The sequence below is a fragment of the Pangasianodon hypophthalmus genome, chromosome 16 (genome assembly GCF_027358585.1).
Source record: "Pangasianodon hypophthalmus isolate fPanHyp1 chromosome 16, fPanHyp1.pri, whole genome shotgun sequence".
NCBI lineage: Eukaryota > Metazoa > Chordata > Actinopteri > Siluriformes > Pangasiidae > Pangasianodon > Pangasianodon hypophthalmus.
Window position 1 is genome coordinate 6,580,163 of NC_069725.1, and position 21,008 is coordinate 6,601,170.

The window sequence follows — 21,008 nt, forward strand, 5'->3', positions numbered from 1 at the left end:
ACACAGACATACATTTTGCATGTTTGACATTTTACTGATATGGTAAACTAGTGCAGCATTAAATATAGCAAAACTGAAGAAATGTGACTGAAACTATACTCAAATGTCGCTACTCCTGAACAGCAAAAACTGTCACTTCATCCACCAACAACCAACACAGAAATATACTACTTTTTAAATAAACTACTTTATTAGAAAGAGGTTTTAAAAAGTCCAAGCCATTTTATCAGAGAGAGTAATAATAATAATAATAATAATATACATTTTCTCTACAGACTTTTTTTCTAGCTACAGCTCCCCACAATTTTATCTTAATTTATTTAGGGGACCAAGCATGCAGTGCTTGAAACCCTATTGTTTTCTTTAGGATATTTCTTCTTCTTATTATTATTTTTTTTAATGCAGACCAAACTGTAGGTGTTACAGACATGAGACATGGTCAGTAGGTGCTGTAGTACTCCCTCCCACTTCTCAGCCAAGAGAGATGAGCCCCACTGGCCTAATAGTGGCGCTATAGCGAAGATCTGGCTCATACCTAGGAAACAAGTCCTACAGTGAAAAGTCTTTGTGTTGCTCACTCCTTGAGTTCAAGAACAATTTAGTTTGAACCCCACAGATTGACGCTTGCGGCTGTATTTATATAAAAATGAATATACCTGTGAAAATTATACGACTACAATTTAACATTTTACGTGTTAATTAATAACGCTGTACATTCCTCTCTGAGTTAGCTGAAGAACTGCTGTTTATTTTTGCTAAATCATTGTGAACATACGCATAAGCTATGGGTGGGGTGAAAGGTGGAGCTGCAGCTTTTCAGATGCATCTATTGCGCATGCGCTGGTTCTAAGTCTCTACTGCGCAGACTCTGGCTCCAATTTTTGCAAGATGTTATATTTGTTAAGATTTATCTTTCCTTCTTTGAGTCACTCAGTCACGACTCAAAGCTCTAAACTATTTTCCTGACAAAATCAATATAGTTTAGACCTTTGAGTCGGGACTGAGGGAGCTAACATTATGCTAGCGAGCTAACATTATGCATCATTTTAATCAAAGTAATGTCGTATTAATGCTGCCTTCATGTGCTCTCGGATTTATCCTCCTTCCCACTTCTGAAGTAGGAGCATGTCGTGTTCACATGCTTTGTTGTCGGAAAGAACATGAAACATGGACGACGCCAGGTTCATTCATATGTACACCATTACACACATTACTCAGTTAGCTAGCTTGCTGACGATGGGGTTTTTGGTCAAATACAATCTATTTTCACTGTGTAAAAATGTACAACATGCACAGGCTGGTTGCTGATATAGTAAATATGACCAAAACAGCAAGCGCTAACAATTAGCTGCATTTAGAAAAATAAACAAAAACTGTCATTCAGTACAGAAACTGGACTCTCCTCCTCCATGTTGAAAGTTTCCTCCCATCTCGGAAACTCGGGTATCAGAATTATCTCCGAGTTTCCCAGTCATTCATGGGGACATTCATGTGTAACTTCCTAGTGGGAAACTCGTATGTACGATAATTCCGATAGCACTTGAATCAGCATAAGTAGTGAATGGACCAACTGAAAATATAAACAGCAGTCAATATTTACACTAAATAATTATAATTAAGATCATTTTGAATTGATTCTCATTACTTGTATTTGCAATATATTTTTATGCTTCTGGATTTTATTATTTTATTTGAAACTTTTCGCACAAAATGAACTCCATAGGCTCCGATGAGAAACACAGTACACACACGATTTAATACAGGAAGCGATTTATTTGCTAATTTGCTAATTGTAGCTAACTGTAGCTCCAAACACTCTCCACAGACACCAATGTTCTGTGCTATTTTCTTTCCAACTTTATTTTCTTCGTAATGTCTCTATAGACATTTAATGAGAGGTTGTATATGACAGGATAAGATGAAAACACAGTTTTACGTTTTTATTCCTTTTTTCGAGTCAAGCAGTAGCCTATATAGGAACTAAAATCACTTGGGAACTAAAGTTGTGAGAAGGGGGGAATGAAAAAAATGTTGTACCACGCGCGCCACACGATTGGTCCGAGGAATCATACGAGCCAATCGTTTGGATTTGTCGCTGTAGACGTCATAGCTAATTTGCATAAAGTTGATAAAAGTTCAACTTGCTTTGTCGCGCGCGTACATCGAAACCGTATGGCCTGCTGTCACTGTGTAGCTCGCTAATGTGAACGCGCTTTTAAGTTGGCAGCACTGACCCCACCACAGGGCGAGCTCGGGAGTGGCCACGCCCCCAAAATAATCTCATTGGCTCACAGCTGTATGGGGCTTGAGCTTGACTTCCGGGGCTTTTTGTTTTTACGTTTGGCTGACAGTGGTGGGGATTTACTAATTCTGTCTGCCGATTGTGCATCTATTCCTACTGCTGTATCATCGCAGAAGTTTATCCTTGAACGCCTAAATGTAAGTAGTTGATTATTTATATATAATTATGTATGTTAATCATACAGTCTGGCAAAATGATCCCTTTTAAATCCAGGGCTCAACCTGTAGAATCCTGTGTGTTTATATAAAAGTCAGGTAGGAAAGATCTCGTGTTGTTTTGGATGGTGTGTATTAAATGTCAGACCAAACGATCAGCCTCTAGTAGTATTTAATTTTAATGTGTTTTAACTCAACAGAAGTTGCATAACTAAAGAAATAGCATGGGTAAGGAAGCAGCTGAATGTTAAATATCTTTAACAAGTGTTGATGCCTGCTCATTTCTCTTTAAAACAGTGATATCAAATGGTCTTGGTCTTGATTACAATACCTGTTGCTTTTTGCACAGATTTAATCTGCTTTTCATGACTCTCCTTCTGTCTGTTTGTCTGTTTCCCTCCCACTAAACAAGTGGGCTTTTCTGGCTTCACCAATCTCTCAAGATTTGTCCATGCAAAAGTAATCACAACTGAAAGAAGTTCAGTTTAATAGGTAATGGATGAGCCCATAGCAGAATCATAGCAGAAGCTGGAAACAGGTAAGAGAGATGTCCGAGTGCCTACTAATCTTCTAATGCCCTTTGCAGAGAAGATGAGCATGCTGCCCCTCTCTCGCTCTGAAGTGTTCGGGGAGCTGAGGAAAGAGCTGCATCAGGATAAAGAGTTTCACCAGTGCGATGTCCATATCTTCATCATTTTGGGCGCATCAGTAAGTTAGAATTTATGAGCGAAAAAGAGTGAACATGACCGTTCTAGCATGAATGTCCCACATACAGTTTTAGAATTGTATCTGAATACAGGGCTTAATGTGAGCCTCCATATATTTTCATTAATCTGTGGAATATTCAGCATGTTTCACTCTTACACTTGGTCAGAATGTGACAAAACATCCCAACCTTAGATCATTTCCCCAGTCCACTTCCACCTTAGACCAGCTACTTGCTCTTATTTTTTAAAAAAAAAAAAAAGTCCCTGATTCTGATTTAGCTGGATTTTTTGTACTTTGTCATTTAGAGGGAAGTAGAAGTCCAGTTAAGCAACAACAAATGAAAAGAAAGACTTGAATGAGGAAATATGAGTCTTGCAGTACAGAAGGGTTGAGTAACACGGAGGAGCGGTTCAGCAGGGGGATCAATCATGGCGCTGAATACTCAGTGGTCAGATGTTATGAAAACAGGCTACTGTTAGGACAAATATTAAAGAAGCTCTTTCTGGTCAGGATAAGGTATACGTTTGAAACAGACATCTTTACAGAAATTAACTAGAGAGAGAACAATCATTGCAATGACTAAAGCACAAAAAAGGAAAAACCCATAACTACTAACCTACATAATGCTAATATTTGAATAAAGTAATGTGATTCATTTCTTTTTTCATCCATGTAATCTGTAAAATATGAGCACATAAGTGCAGCCAAATGAACATTCCTTGTGGAGGGAAAAGCGGGCCCTCCCTTTTTTTTATTTATTTATTTATTTTTTTGAATGGGCGTGGTGCTATTGAGCCTGCTTGTGCAGCATCATTACCAGTCAGCATTTTTTCCTGCAAGGAAGGAGGAAGGTCAGGTAACTAGGTAATTGTAGCACTGATAGACTTAGGTGTGGCTCTGTGCCCAGACACGTGGACATGTGACTTAATGCTTAAATAAACACCGACTGGACCTAATCTCTGCTACTGTCTGGACAAAACCCTAATGTGACATTTTTCTGGCAGTACTACAACCTGGCTGTGATACGCTTTGCTGGTGTATCAGTTCTGCTTCTCTTGTTAACTACATTGTATTTCCTTTCCTGCTATTTTTGTCAGAAGCTTCTAATTAGATGGACATGAACCTGAGTTATCAGAAGAAACCAGAGTGGAGTTGTATGTAGGCTAAGCAAGAAGGAAGAGACAAGGTGTGCACATGGTTGTAGTGTTATAGGTAGAAGTGAATCCTACATGCACACAGTCACCTTTTTATACATCCCTATAATTAGTTTGATCTTACTGGACTATTACGTCATATGTTAAAGCTTAAAAACCCATTAAGTGTTCGTTACAAATAGGAGGGGGGATATGCCCAGCCAGTGGTTGTTGTATGCTGCTATAGAGCTAGTTTTACAACTACTGTTCCAATGAACAGTATTTTCTAATTATTTTCTAATTTTTTTTCCAACTGTTCATCTAGTTCAACTGTTCAACTGTTTCAAAAGTTGATCTAATCAGTTTGTCTGTGTGAGAACTAGTTATATAGAGTGGTTTGCACTTTATGCAGCAAGATCCTGCAGAAATCAGACAGATGGTAATGTCAAAGTTTTTACACTTTTCTTTTCTGCCACACTTTATCGATGGTCCCTAACCTTTCAGCAACAGATACTCAGAGTATTGTTTGGAGAAAATGGAGATCATTTTCTCTGACTGTTAGCGAGCAGGTTACCAACCAGAGTGAGACTGCATGCAGTGGCAAACAGCTATAGTGAAAAGGTTTGAAATAAACAAGGTTTATAAAATAAACAGAAACTGGTAAAGTAAATGAAACAAGGTATATAGAGTCAGTAAAATTTGTGATTTAATATAAAACAACTGTAATTAAAATGTTTTCAATAAACATGTTCTAAAGGGAAAATAAGCATAATTTGGTAAAGACAAATAAAACAAAAAATAAAAAATTTTAAAGTATGTAAAGTAAATAAAATTTGTCTTGTAATAGAAAACAACTTTGAAAGGTTTTAAAGCAACAAGATATAAAAAGGAAAATTATAAACCATGACAAAACACAGATAATATTAAAGTAAATCAAATTGAAAGTAAAATTTGTTTTATATAAAACAGCTATAATTAAAATGTTTTAAATAAACAAGGTTTAAATGGAAGCTAATCAGCAATGTAGACAGATAGATTTGCACACTTCGGACAGAATAGAAGAAAGTGTTGCTGCTTCCATTCTGTAGCTTGCCGATACAATTTGCTGTGAGCTGCCAGATATCCTGAGAGTCACGGCCAGTCTTTCAACTGTGCTCACTGGTGACTGGTGGGTTGACTGGAGTACAGTGTACACTGCAGTGTAAACAGTGAAAGTCTCACTTATCGCATCCACTATCTTCCCTTTTCTATCTATTTTTTATGGTGAAACATGGATCTCTCTTCTATGTTTATCACTTTTAGAACAGTTTCCATTCCCTGTAAATTCCAGTTTCCGTTTTTCTGTAAATCTTGGTTTGCGAAAATATTTGTGTAAAAAGGGGAACATAAACAAAGGGGCTTGTTTTTTTGGGGGAGTTTTGTCTATGCAACAAGGCCTGAATGCAAGAAGAAGAGTGCTGGTTCTCCACCGATGAGAGCTGTGAGTCGTTTCTTTGAGGTCTGATCGGCAAGTGTTCCAACTAGACCTTCATTTTGTGTCCATGTTGCACGGCAGTTAGCCTGAGAGAGTGTGAGACAATGTCTTGTTGGTGTTTTGAGTGTTTTACTTGTGTAACATATCAGATTGCTTTCTTACGTTTACTGTAAAAAGTATAGTAACAAAAGGGCCCCATCTGTGGATGCATTGTACCTAGAAAAGAATACACAAAAGATGAAGTTTGCTGCCACTGAGTTTCTGTTGGAGGAGAGACCGAGAGCATACCTTTGCATGGGTTAGACACTTTGAGGATTTCAGGATGACAGCTGTGAAATATGACAAGCTTCTTCCAGCCACATAGCAGATGGGAGGGATCTGACATGCTCTTCCGAGCCCATCAGTACAGAATAATATAGAAATATAGATAGGCCTCACGAACGTAGGTTCCATACATTGATATTAGTTTTTCTTCAGTAGGTTCATACTTCAGCCTGTTGAAACGCATTTGCTATTACCACCAGGCAAGAGCCAGATGAGTAATTTGAAACACCTTTGGAATAATGGCCTCAAGATTCAGGATCTTTAGCAGACCTTTTGACTGCTTACCAAACTGTTGGCATTGTGCAAGGCCACACAGGCTTTCACAATTTTCTGTACTGATAACTCTGTGCCAGGACCATACAGGTACCTGGCCAGCATGTTGGCATTACAGCATTATCACAGATGGAGAGATTGTGAAAAGGGACAGCAGCCTACGGCATCCTGTTTGGGCTACACAAAGAGCTTTGTCTGTCAGGGACAATTTTAAATACTAGAGTACTTTTTGTCCGAGGCTGGAATGCTGCTGTATCAGGAAATGCACTGGAAAAAAATAACTTATCAAATTTACAAAAAAAAAAAAAAAACGACTGAGGCACCAATTTGCACTCGGTTTGTTTGATTAAATTTAACCCTATATTTTGAGTAAAGAATACCTACATTTAATCAAATAAAATCTACCTAATATTTGTCAGTACATATTACTTGTTACTAAATACCTAATTACTTACAAAAAGTGGGTAACAATAACAATACTCAACAAACAAGAGTTTTTGTTACCCAGTTATTTGGTTTATATTTGTTTCATATTTGGCTTTAAAAATTTGTATTATAAAATGTAATTCAGTATTTATTATCATTGCTACTTAACGGCCAATAACATGTTAAATGCCTCCAACCAGAAGTAGCACTCCACTAATATTGGCACCCTTGGTAAATATGAACAAAGAAGGCTGTGAAAAGTTGTTTTTATTGTTTAACTTTTTGATCTTTTGTTCAGAAAATTCACAAAAATACTCTGCTCTCATGGATATCAAACAATTGCAAACACAACACAGGTTTATCCAAAAAAAAACCAAAAAAAAAAACAAACCTGTGTTAAATATATGTATGGCACAATTATTGGCACCCCTTTGAATTCATATGAGAAAAATATATCTGAAGTATATTCCGCTTTGATATTTAACATTTTTTAGTACACTTGGGTGTCTAGGAACAGGAAGTTTTTCAACCATGACTTCCTGTTTCACAGGAGTATAAGTATGAGGTAACACACAGGCCAGATTCCCTTAGTCATTCATCACAATGGGTAAGACCAAGGAATATAGCTGTGATGTGCGGCAAAAGGTTGTTGAGCTTCATAAAATAGGAAGTGGCTATAAGAAAATAACAAAGCATTGAAAATGCCCATTTCCACCATCAGGGAAATAATTAATAAGTTCCAGTAAACTGGAACTGTTATGAATCAACCTGGAAGAGGACGTGTGTCTATATTGTCTCAAAGCACTGTGAAGAGGACGGTTCGAGTGGCCAAAAAATCTCCAAGGATCTCAGCTGGAGAATTGCAGACGTTAGTTGCCTCTTGGGGTCAGAAAGTCTCCAAAACTCCAATCCGACATCACCTACATCACCACAAGTTGTTTGGAAGGGTTTCAAGAAAAAAGCGTCTACTCTCTTCCAAAAACAATCTCAAGCATCTTCAGTTTGCCAGATACTATTGGAACTTCAAATGGGATCGGGTTCTATGGTCCAAAATAAAGCTTTTTGGCAATAAACATCAGAGGTGGGTTTGGCGCACACAGAGAGGTAGCCAGAAAAGTACCTCATGCCCACTGTTAAATATGGTGGTGGCTCTTTAATGTTTTAGGACTGTTTTTCTCTTGGAGGAACTGGACATTTTGCTCATATTTACCAAGGGTGCCAATATTATTGGAAGGCACTGTACATTAGCCTTTGTAAAGACTAAACTGGCAGAATCCATCATGACTACTTTGACCATTTTGCACACACACACACACTCCTTCTTCTAGAAATAATAAAATAAAATGCATACTTTTCGAATGTAGTTTTAGACAATGTGCAATTAACTGTAAAATTTCTTTTATGTAGTCTGAAATATTATAAACATACCCATATTAGAGCATGAAATATGAAATGGCTCTAATGCAAGAGTAAAAATGTTGATAGATAGAAAAAACTGCTTATTTATTAGTAATTTATTTTGATGTATTTTTAACTCCTGATAAAGAGGAAATTGAGTTGTGTGCATGTCTGAGAATCTTAAGTGCAAGTCTCCCTTATAAACAGGTGATGAAAGCGTGTTCAAGGTGTTGCAACATAACCTAAGCAATCAGCAACCAGAACCTGGTACTGTTTTGAGTTATATGCAGAAATTGTAGTTCATGCACTTCTTGTGTGAATTATTTTCTGGTCTTTCTGCTAAATCTCTCCATAAACTGGAATTGATCCAAAATTCATTAGCTCAGCTACGTTCTTGTACAAGTATACCTGCATGCTTTAGTTCAGTTCCACCTGATGTACTCTTATAGACTCTTATCTCATCCAGTTCAGTTTTTGCTGTATGGTGAGGTCCTTCCTCGTTTCACTGTGCCATTCACTCAGCTGTTTGGCCACCGGTTTCCTTTCTCTTCCTTAACTGTTTACCATGTTAGCAACATTTCTTTGATTGCACAGAAGAAAACATTTTTCACTTTTCAATTCATATTAAAATCTACATGAAGACAAAATGCTGGAGGACACCAGAGTGAGTCTGTAAAGTAATCCTTGTTAAGAAGTGAACTCTGATGACTAATTTTACCTTTATTATCTGTAACTATGCCACATATCATGACACATTTGCTCACTCCTAACTTCAGCAAAGAACAGTGTGTAGATTATAACTGTTGTTAAGTCACAGGATTATAAAGTGTGTTATAATGTCAAAGTTTTGTTAATGTCATAGGATATTTTGTCACTTTGTGTTAGTGTCACTCCACTGTATTTTTGTTGCTCAAGCTCCTGGCCTATTATTGCTACTCGTCCATGAAGGAGCATTTTATTTGCTTTACGAATATTATATTTAAAAAGATTTTTAACTATATATTATTAAGGTATAATTTTCTGTGTAAGCAGTCTGATCTGATTGCATGCTTCTTGAATAGAACTTATCTGACTTATCCAACCTTACATTAGCCATTATAATAGAAACCAGATGACTTGCCAAGAGAAAATTTTTTTACAAACGAAAACAGAAGTTCAAATATTGCTATGTCTATTGCAATAAGGTTACAGATTGTCTAACTCCAGATTGAGGCCAGATTATTACCCAAGAGGAACTTTTGAAACTTTCAGCTGGCTCTGGACTCATGTATCTGCAATTAATAAAAATGCTACATCTACACAATACTGTCAGCTTCAGATTAATTTTAAGATTTGAATAATATTTAATATCTGTATTCATGATTGTGTGTATGCATTAATTAGCCTATGTTCAAAGTGAGCAATCAGTGGGCCTCATTTATCAGTATTTTAGTAAAGTTGTGCGTAATTGTTCGCATAATCGTGAATGAACAAAAAGGTTTTGGAATCGCTGATTTCCTTCATAAGTAGATGAATGCCAATCACCCATAAATTGCCAGATGTGTGAACAGCACAGCTGATTTGCAGAAGGTGATGCCCACAAAACTCACACAAGCTCACACAGCTGAAATGACGAGCAAGAGGCAAAAATAGACTTTGTCATAAGTTGAACTGAAAATTATTTTGACTCCTGTCTGTGCCAATAAAAAAATATACAGTGTTCAACCCTGCTGGAATTTATCAGATTTGTCTGAATAACAAATAATGATTGCACATATTGTTCCTGCCTGAAATTTTATTGAACTGTTGAATTGAAATGTTTATTTTTTCATGTCATCTTACAGTGAATTTTGAAAGTCAAAACTTATAATTGGTCAGCAAGTATTTAAAAGAAAATTAAAATATTAAAAATGCCGCTTGCATAAGTATTTAATCTCCCAGATTCCAGAAGCTCCAGATGAAGGATATTTACTTACAGTTGTTTTTCAGCTTGAAATCTTAAATCAGCTCACAGTTTTCTTAAAGAACAGATGCCAAAGTGTATTACTGGTGGAAATACTTGATTATGGTCAAAACCCATAATTTTCCATAATTTGCTAACTTCCAGAATTCAGCCATATTAAAATATTTTCCCAGATCGCCACACATTATACTTACACTTAATAAGTCTTATAGCATTGCATGCATAATATGCTGTATGTACATAAATATGCACATATTTTTCTCTTGGTTTTTGCTTCTAGGGAGATCTGGCCAAAAAGAAGATTTATCCAACTCTGTGGTAAGAAAGTTGTGATGTAACATACTGATTATAAATATCAGATTACATAAGAGCAATTTGACTAAGTTCACTGACACAGGCAAGAGATAAGCTACAATGCACTGGATTTTTCTATATATAGACTCACCGTCCACTTTATTAGGAACACCAGCTCATTCATGCAGTTATCCAATCAGCCAGTCATGAGGCAGCAGTACAATGCATAAAATCATGCAGATACAGGTCAAGAGCTTCAGGTAATGTTCATATAAAAAAAAAAAAAGGAAAAAATGTGCTCTCTGTGACTTTGACCATGGCATGGATGTTGGTCCCAGATGGGCTGGTTTGAGTATTTCAGAAACTGCTGATCTCCTGGGATTTTCAGGCACAAACTTTAACTTCTCTAGAGTTACACAGAATGGTGTGGAAAACAAAAGAAACATCCAGTGAGCAACAGTTCTGTGGGCAGACAGGCCTTGTTGATCAGTGAGGTCAGAGGAGAATAGCCATACTGGTTCAGGAAACTGACAGGAAGGCTAAAGTAACTCAATTAACTGTGGCAACATATAAAAAGTGCTGTAATTCCTACACCATTCACACAATTTGGATGTAAATACTCTCAAAAGAAGCAACTGTAATATATTATGGTAGACAGATAAAATAATAAATTTGCCACTGTCAAAATGTTTATGGACCTGACTGTGTATACACACACACACACACACACACACACACACACACACACACAACACACACTTGTTTTTGAGATAGAAAGCTTGAAAACCTGCTCAGTAGGATAATAAAAGATTATTTGTGCTTATTAAACAGTATATAAAGAGTACTGTATTTACTTTGTCTATCACAGAACAAACATTGAAATATTGTCTTTATGTCGTCTTCTTTCTCAGGTGGTTATTCAGGGATGGACTTCTTCCTGAACAGACCTTCTTTGTCGGCTTTGCCCGCTCTGACCTGACTGTGGATGCCATTCGGAGAGCCTGTCTGCCCCACATGAAGGTAGTTTATCCTCTCTGTGTGTGTGTGTGTGTGTGTGTGTGTGTGTGTGTGTGTGTGTGTGTGTGTTATACAATAAAGTTCCTCTGAATGCCCTTCCTCAGGTGGCAGACACTGAAGCAGACCGTGTCTCTGCTTTCTTCAGCCGTAACTCCTACATAAGTGGGAAGTATGATGATGAGCGTGCTTTCTCCAACCTGCATTCTCACCTGTTGTCTCTGCCTGGTGGTGCTGGGGCCAACCGCCTCTTCTACCTGGCCCTGCCACCCAGCGTTTACCATGATGTCACCAAGAACATCCGACACCACTGTCTTAGCACCAAGTGAGGAGCAATGAGCTTTTAGTTGGTTTGCTTCTACATACATTTAGAAATGAGTAAGGCTGTTTGCAATTTGTAATGTTTTATAGTAGATCTTTTGAGAATGACAAAGTATGTTCCATGGCTTGAAGGGGATGGAACCGAGTGATTGTTGAAAAGCCATTTGGCCGTGACCTGCAGAGCTCAGAGGAACTGTCCAATCATCTTTCCTCTCTCTTCACTGAGGACCAAATCTACCGCATAGACCATTACCTTGGCAAGGAGATGGTGCAGAACCTCATGGTCCTAAGGTAAGTCTCTTCTGCATCGTTTACTCTATACTTTTTTTTGCATTCTACTGTATTCTGCAGTGTTTTGTAGCTTTGTGTCTTAAGCACACAGATGACTGTTGCTGGACTCATGTAAACTTATTGAATGTTTCCAGGTTTGGAAATAGAATATTTGGGCCCATATGGAACCGGGACAGTGTTGCTTGTGTGGTTCTGACCTTTAAAGAGCCCTTTGGAACCCAGGGCAGAGGTGGCTACTTTGATGATTTTGGCATCATTCGGTAAGATGAATCGGTGCATCGGAGCAGATCAACACATAGTGTTCTGCTTCTTTAAGAAAGAATTGCTAATTTACTTATTCTGATTCCCTTCCTGTCCCCTTCTCACCCATGTTCAGCGATGTCATGCAGAATCACCTTCTGCAGATGCTGTGTCTGGTTGCCATGGAGAAACCTGCCTCCACCAGCTCAGATGATGTACGAGATGAGAAGGTAACGATCCTGCCATTGAATTAACCCAACACTACTCCACTGGTCTGCACAAATTTATCTGGGCAAACTTTTTTTTAAGGAACAGCCTGATGCAGTACATTTTCAGCTCATTGAGTTTAGTCATAAAATTCAGTGACACCACAATCTAATACTGTGTGGCTCTAAGACTGCCGGATGTGGCACTTGATTAGATCAAGATGTGAAATACCAAAGTTTAGTGATGGGAGAAGCAACGTATTTGAATTTTGTGGTGCATTGAGTTTGCAACACTGGTTCACATTAGCAACATCTGCTGGTCAGTTTAGTGGAACTGCATCTGGAAAACCTGAACCTAAACACCAAACACAAATGTGTTGTTCACAAGAGAGTCAGCTCTTTTAGGTGAACATGGAGAGTCATATATATATATATATATATATATATATATATATATATATATATATATATATATATATATACATATATACATATATATATATATATATATATATATATATATATATATATATATATATATATATAGATAGATAGATAGATGTAGGCAATGGAGTTGCTCTTAATTTAATGACAGTGCTTCTATGGGAAGTTCTTTCCAACATCAGAGCTGTACATTTGCATGAATGGTGAGATGTATGTTGTATGTGTGTAAGAGGCAGCATGGTGGGGAGGGTCACCCTGCACTACTGGTACCAATGCGGTACCAATGCAACTCAAGCATGACAAAACTGCACTACTAGCACAACTGCACAGCACTGACCAATTACCTTCTTTTTTTATTTAGAAAGTAGCATAAGTTTTTGTTAAACAATTTCAGCCATAGTTGGGTGAGGATTAGAAAGAAGAACAATTACTGATCAAAATATCATAGTAGTATTATAATTGAAGTATTATAGTAGAGTAATTATAGAATTATAGCATCAGTCATCTTCAGTAAGTGCTTTATCCTGGTGAACACACCCTGAATGGGACACTAGTCTGTCGAAGGGCACCATACACACACAATTCACACAGTCCTTCATACCTAGGATCAATTTAGAGGCACCTATTCATATACTAGCATATTTCTTGGGAAGTGGGAGGAAACTGGAGAACCGGGAGGAAACCCACTTGGACGTGGGGAGAACCTGCACAATGCATGACTCCGTAAAGCAGAAAATCCAAACGATTGGCTCAAATGATTCCTTCCTTTCACCAATCCTATAGAGTGTGTGATCCGATGTTTCCGTAGTTCCCCACTCACGCTAACATGGTATCCACATTAGCAATTAGCATAAAATTGAAATCCAGCATACGATGCTCTTATGCATGTTTAGTTGCTATAGAGCACATTTCACTACACATTTCATATCCAGTGCAATATATAATAAAAGAAAATTTTTTTTGAGGTTTGCGTCATGTTGATATTCCAGTGATTGATTAGCATCAGTAGTATGGAAGTACGTGGTCCGTAAAGCTGTTCACACAGACGCAGTTCAAATCTGGCAGCAGCAACATTACCTGATCAGAACAACTCAAGCATGACAAACCTGCACTACCCAGCACAACTGCACAGCACTGACCAATTACCTGTGTGATTCGCTAGACCACACATTGCAACTTGCTTGGCAGCACAGCACATGCCAAAAAAAAGTGCGCAACCCACTGAGTAGTGCGGCATGACCAATTAAAGAGTTCTCTACTGCGGAAAATGTCAGCTCATACGAAGCAAAACAGATTTTCACATACAGCATGGAAAACTGGCCTAGGTGTGTGGTCAATGCCTGGAATTCTCCCCAGAATCGATAAGTCTTTTAAAAAGAATGATAGTATAAGAACCATACAAAATGGTCTACTCTACAGACAGAAATCCAAAGGCTTCTTAATCATCTGTAACACCAAGATGAGCCCATGAGTTGTTTTACTATGTCAGCATTGTTGAAAAGTATATAAATAATGGAAACCATGTATGTAAGCACTAATATGCTAATATGGATTTGAATCTGCCTATCAACAGTATCTATGCTTTTTGATACCACATTCTGAAATTAAAATTAAAAGCAGTTCATATCTAAGCATTACAGTGACTAGCCGTACAGAATTGGAGCTAGGAGTTCTTCTTTAGTGTTTTTCTGCCTGGCTGGTCACATATTCCGTCTGGTTCCCATTGCAGGTAAAGGTGCTGAAGTGCATTGCTCCTGTCACTCTCTCAGATGTAGTTTTGGGCCAGTATGTAGGAGATCCAGAGGGTGAGGGAGATGCTAAGCTGGGCTACCTAGATGACCCTACTGTCCCTAAAGGATCTACACAGGCTACGTTTGCTACAGCTGTACTCTATGTAAGGAATGAACGCTGGGATGGTGAGTGATGTCTGCATTTCTTTCTTGGTTAAATATACACGTATATGTACATGGCAATGTCTCCTCCAGACATAACAAGCAGTAATTATAAAAGTAGAAACTAAATCCTTATGTCAACGAAGACATTATGTTAGTCTAGTAGTTCTTACCCTGTGTGACATATTTTTGTAATCAATGCTGGGTATTAAAGTGACTAAAATTTTTATGGATGTAAACATGACATCACTACAAAAAATACTAGTTTTATGCCATTTTTATTACTTTTAGTTGATCAGCTAATCCAGCTAACTCCAGTACCATCTTTAGTCTTGCATAGCTTAGTTGCCAACAAATAAACCAGGATAGATCTTTTGCTGAAACTAATACTGTGTAAAGCTACCGAACAAGAAATGCACAGAAACCTAAGAATGTAAGTGATCCAGAAGAAGAGAGAGATGTTAAGTGTGAAACTGGTATTTTATAGTGTGTTTTTTTTTTTGTGTGTGTGTGTGTGTGTGTGTGTGTGTGTGTGTGTGTGTGTGTGTGTGTGTGTGTGTGTGTGTGTGTGTATTTAAAAACTATCTCCGATCACAATCTCCTCCTCCCCCAGGTGTTCCATTCATACTGAGATGTGGGAAGGCACTGAATGAGCGGAAGGCAGAAGTGAGGCTGCAGTTTATGGATGTACCAGGTGACATCTTCAATTCACAGTGCCGTAGGAACGAGCTGGTGGTGCGTGTCCAGCCCAACGAGGCTATCTATGCCAAGATGATGAGCAAGAAGCCTGGAGTCTATTTCAGCCCCGAGGAAACAGAGCTGGACCTGACCTACCGTAGCAGATACAAGGTGAGGGAAGGGGTCCTGGCAACTATGTTTTTTATGCCTCTTCCCCTGAGTGGTGGAGGCATTATGTTTTCAGGAGATTCTTGTTAGCGTGATATCTCAAAAACGAGTGGTTGAATGTTTATAGGATTTATGTGGATTTATGACTTATCATTGTAACCAGCAGATGAACTGATTAGATTTTGAAGTTGATCCAGACATGATTAAGGTCACAGCAAGGTCCAATGTCTAAAAGAGTATTTTAATAGCTTCTCTTCCTGTTTGTCAAACAGAGATGGAACTTAGACATTCATTATCAGGAAAACAAGGCCCATTTTTGACGTCAGTCTGTCCATGTGTCTTTCCAAGTTTTTCATTAGTGCGATATCTCAAGAACAAATAGTTGAATGTTTATAGGATTTATGTGTGGAATTATCATTGTAACGAGCAGATGAACTGATTAGATTTTGGAATGGAGCCAAACAAGGTTAAGGTAACAGCAAGGTCCAATGTCTGAAATGGTTTTTCTTCTCTAGCTTCTTTCCTGTGTGAGGTATATTTTAAGTGTATTTCTGGCATACAAATTAGGAACAGGAAGGACTAGACTTGTGGATGCCTCTGCCACCAGCATCTACACTGTTGACACTGAGTTTACTTGTTTCATGCTGCATTCACTAGTGTAAATAATAACTGCATATGTTCTTGAATGGTTAAATGTAGAGAGCACCATATAGGGGTAAACATTAGATATATTACCATTTCACTCAGATCACTTTATGCTGGTTACTAGTGGGCATTCCTATCATTACTTTATTGCTGGTTGCCATGGGTTTGCAGGTAGGGCTACCTGTAGGTAGGTAGGCTAATGCAATAGACAATATAATGTATACAAAACCAACCATCTGACCACAATTCAGATGTCTTCCTACTAGAAATAAAAATACTGAAGGGAAATACAGTGCATCCATGCAGTTCATCACAGTCTACTAGTGTCAGAATGAGCCTAAAAGAACAGAAAGGAAAAACAACCAAAAAATGTTTTGCTACTCACATTTTCTGCCATCTGCAAGTGACACAGCAAGTGTCACAGATTGGCTCAGGACCTGAAAAGCAATCAATTTCTGGAATGAAAAAACACAAATAATGTTCCCCGGTTGGCGGTGGAACTACCAACCACCATCCATAAAGTTTTAGTCACTCCACTTTTTCACGTCACTCACCCTGCCTACGTTGCGTCTCTAACAGTCATCTTGCCTTCTGCTGCTGGCCCATCACCAGCTCTTGTTGAAAATGAATGAATTCTGGCCTGCCTGTGTTGAACTCAGGAAGCAAGATCATTAAATCAATAAAGATCATTTAATTTGTGGGAAAACTCATCAAATGTTGCTGCAGCTGAATTCAGGAAAACAAAGAAAAAACAGGGTTGTGACAAAAATCTTTCAGTCAGTAATACATTTTGACACCTTTACTTTAGGAAACTATAAATATATTTTACCAAAATGAAGTGGAAAGGTTTTAATTTTATATTAATGCACTAATTTACTTAATTCATTATATCTCTACAGAGATCACATTGGGTAGAATGGGTAAGGAATTAGCTAGCTCAGCGTGATTTCCTCACACAGTGAATGGAACAGTTTGATCAAGTTTTTGGATGCCATAGTGAAAACAGCATAAGGTACAGTTGTTAATGTTAATGTATTCTTACCCTTTCTGTTCAGGATGTCAATCTTCCAGATGCATATGAGCGTCTGATTCTGGATGTCTTCTGTGGCAGTCAGATGCACTTTGTGCGCAGGTGAGGCTACTACTAAATTCTTACTGCTTTTAAAATCTACTGTATTAGTGTGCTAGCTTGCCACTATAGCAAAACTCCCAGAGCACTGTATTTGACCAATAATTTTTCCCTGATTTTTTAGTGATGAATTGAGGGAAGCCTGGAGGATCTTCACCCCACTTCTTCATCAGATAGAACAAGAGAAGATCGTTCCCCTTAAATATAAATATGGAAGGTAAACCTTATTTGTTAAATGTATAATCGTTCATGTATTTATGCTAACCCTAACCTCGAACGAAATCCACATTTGTGCAGGTCACTATGGTCTACTCAGAATGTTCACTGAAAGAAATTTCTGATTTAGCTGATTGAAAGAAGCACTTATTTTTCCATCAATGTACACAGCTTACCTAAAGACCTCAGATTTAGGGGCATCATAAAAAAGAGTTCATTGACTTCTGTCATTTATATTTAAAAACAAAGAAGGTATACTTAAAAGTATATACTCTTTTTAAGTATACTTAAAAAGAAAGAAGGCTCTTCTGGCTATATTTTCCTCTGTGAAATATCATTGAAATGGAAGTTGTTGCTCCAGGTATTACTGTTCTTAATTCTTGTTGTTCTTCACTTGCAGTCGTGGACCTCCTGAGGCAGATGAATTGGCGCAGAAGGTGGGCTTCCGTTATGAAGGAACATACAAATGGGTCAATCCCCACAAACTCTGAACAAAGTAGAGACAGTTTGCGTGTGTGTGTGTCGGTTTGTATGCAGACCAAAAGAATTTACCAGATACCAGCCATATAACTAATTTACTTTACTTTTTTTTCATAGCAGGCCTAGATACTGTATGCATATAATAGTCATATGTAGTCTACTGTAACTAATTACTCTGATAAAGAGTCACCTGTCATTCCTTCTGTTTCATTCCTATTGTATAGATTTTGAAGGTGGTGAACTGTTCTTAACATTTGCTTTCCTTTCTCTTTTTCCTCTTTTATATATTATCTAAGCTATAATTGAATAAAGAAATGTATGTCACTGCTGGCAAATAAGAGACCACATAATCACTGATACTGAATTTGAAGTTTTTTTTTTTTTTTTTTTTTTCTTGCACTGTTTAATGGCTTAAGTGTTCAGTGGGTAGGGGCTTTCTAATGTTAATGTAAAAGCCATGAGTCTATTTCATTTAGTACATGATACATATGAATGATTTCAACAAATATATAGTATGTACACTATAATGCCAAAAGTATGTGGACACCTGGCCATTACACCCATTACACTGCCCATTCAGTCACAAGAGGATTACTGAGGTCGGACATTGATGTCAAGTGAGAAGGCCAGTGGGGTTGAGGTCGGGACTCAGGCCACTCGAGTTCTTCCACACCGACTTTGGCATGTCTATATGGAGCTCACTTTGTGCACAGGGGCATTGTCATGATGAAACAGGTTTGGGCCCTTTAATTCCAGTGAAGGGAAATATTAAAGCTGCAGCATACAAAGACATTCTAGACAATTGTGTGCTTCCAATTTTGTGACAGCAGTTTGGGGAAGAGCCACATATGGATGTGATGGGCAGGTGTCCACATACGTTTGGCCGTATAGTGTGTATTAAACAGATTTTCAGCCACAGGATCACAGATAACAAAACCATATGTCATTTCCCTTAAGTTGGGGTGCTAAACTTCCATTCTGAGTTTTGCACTGCCCCCTGTGACATTGCATACATGATGTCATGTGATGTTTAATTACATATTGTCAGTACTAAGGCTTATTAAGACTTCTTATTGATTACAATACTTTTTTAAGTTTACAGTGAATTTGATGATAAATGTTCTTAAAATCTTTTTCAAAATAAAAAGCAATTGACCTATGATTTTTTTTTTTAAACCAAAAAAACATGGATGTTATTCAGAATTGAATGTTTTCATGGATATCTGGAAAAACTTGTGTCTTAACACCTAGTGTCAGCTGAGCTGTGTATAGCTCGTTTAATTATAATGAGCTGTATGTTTCTGGAATTTGTTACATATTTATTAATGGAAAAAAAGACCAACTTTATACATGGAAAACATTCTGTTCTTTGTTTTTTTTTTTTTTTTAAAATTGGTACATATTTGCTCGAGGAGGTCTTTGAATTGCTGTGTTCATGAGATTCCGTTACTGTTTTCATAAAAAAATGCATTATAACAAGTTTATGATTGAATATGCTTATACATCCAATAAAATACTTGTTTTTTCATGTAAAATTATTGTGTAAAACTGTTATTCACTACATAGACCCATACTATATGACATGAGAGTCTTTACTTGTGCCTTCACAAGAGGTTACAAAATGAAATATAAGTTAAATTATTTTTCATTTTCATGGAGATAGATAGATACTTTACAGTTTGGTGAGACGTTACAAAAACTGTTGGATCTCTTTTTTTTTTTTTTACAAATTAAGCTTTTTGTTATCCGCTGTTATCTATTTATGTTCATCATCTGTCTTTAAAAACTCTTTTTTTCCAATTTCAATTCCTAAATATTTAGCACTTTCCTTGGTAAGGATTATTAAAGTCTAATCAAAGGAGCAATCATGAACTGTTTTTTTGTTACAGTGCTTGAAAAGCAAAAATAAGTACACCCTCAATGCGAAATGCCCAATCATAAAAACAAATATCCACCTCAATGATAATGCCCTAAACCCAAAAACAAATACTCCCCACACTACTAAATACCCCAAACCTAAAAACATGCACCTCTGTGTTAATGACCCAAACACAAAAACAAATACCCCCTCACTGCTAAATGCCCCGAACACACAAAACAATACCACCTCAATTCTATATCCCCCAAACACCAATACAAATATGCACCTTACTGCTAATGCCCCAAACCCCAAAACCAATGACCCAACCCCAAAAATAAATACACTGTACACTGTTAAATTCCCCAAACATAATAATAAATACTCCCTCGACTGATACATTCCCCCAAAACCCAAAAATAAATGGCTAGTCCTAGGATTTGAGGCCTATCCTTGCAAACCTGGTGTCAGTCTACTTACGAGAGTGTAAACCTCGCTAATTATCAAAACCGCTGACATTTTTAAACAGCATTGCTGCCACACATCAATCGATTCTAATAAGGGGGAAACTAATTAACTCAATCATCTATAACTCATGATTGCTTGCATGGATTTACGTGAAACTATAATAGATAACTGATAACAGATAACTGTTTCTCAGGGACAGTAAGTCCAATCAAGCTGAAGTTCGGTATGATGCATCTATGTGCTAATGTGTAAGTGGATTTTTAATGATGACCTAATTAATTTAAAAAAAATGGCCAATCAGCTTTAAGCAGAAATTTGACAGGGTTAATATTGTGAAATCATCATGAAAGGCACTACAATTCCCCTAATTTCTATTTTTAGCTTGATTATTTTGCTCAAATTATACAAAATTGCCTTAGCTCCACCCACTCAAATGGGTGGTAATTTGCATAATATGTGAAACCTACTTTTGCAAATAGCTGTAATGTATAATTGGTGATGTGGATATGAACCAAACAGCATGGTCATT

General features: G+C 37.4%; 1 protein-coding gene across 4 annotated transcripts; it reads left to right on the top strand.

The window, feature by feature from the left end:
* The first annotated feature begins 1,808 nt into the window (after positions 1-1,808).
* LOC113530704 (glucose-6-phosphate 1-dehydrogenase) lies at positions 1,809-19,688 on the top strand. 4 transcript variants are annotated; one of them, XM_053240476.1, is made up of 15 exons: positions 1,809-2,439; positions 2,658-2,685; positions 2,870-2,949; positions 3,044-3,165; positions 10,416-10,453; positions 11,341-11,449; positions 11,551-11,768; positions 11,897-12,055; positions 12,190-12,315; positions 12,432-12,525; positions 14,675-14,861; positions 15,451-15,686; positions 17,384-17,460; positions 17,582-17,674; positions 18,074-19,688. In XM_053240476.1, exons 4-15 carry the CDS (start codon positions 3,049-3,051, stop codon positions 18,162-18,164), a joined length of 1,545 nt encoding a protein of 514 aa, XP_053096451.1. In that variant the 5' UTR covers positions 1,809-2,439; positions 2,658-2,685; positions 2,870-2,949; positions 3,044-3,048; the 3' UTR covers positions 18,165-19,688. The 4 variants fall into 4 exon arrangements, with proteins under 4 accessions (XP_053096451.1, XP_026776743.3, XP_026776745.3 ...); XM_026920942.3 differs by lacking the exon at positions 2,870-2,949; XM_026920944.3 differs by lacking the exon at positions 2,658-2,685.
* Positions 19,689-21,008: the final 1,320 nt, after the last annotated feature.

Excerpts from the sequence above, each read along its gene's own strand:
- LOC113530704 (XM_026920942.3), top strand. Across the intron at positions 11,769-11,896 it reads CACCACTGTCTTAGCACCAA|GGGATGGAACCGAGTGATTG; the intron begins GTGAGGAGCAAT and ends CATGGCTTGAAG. Across the intron at positions 12,316-12,431 it reads GATGATTTTGGCATCATTCG|CGATGTCATGCAGAATCACC; the intron begins GTAAGATGAATC and ends ACCCATGTTCAG.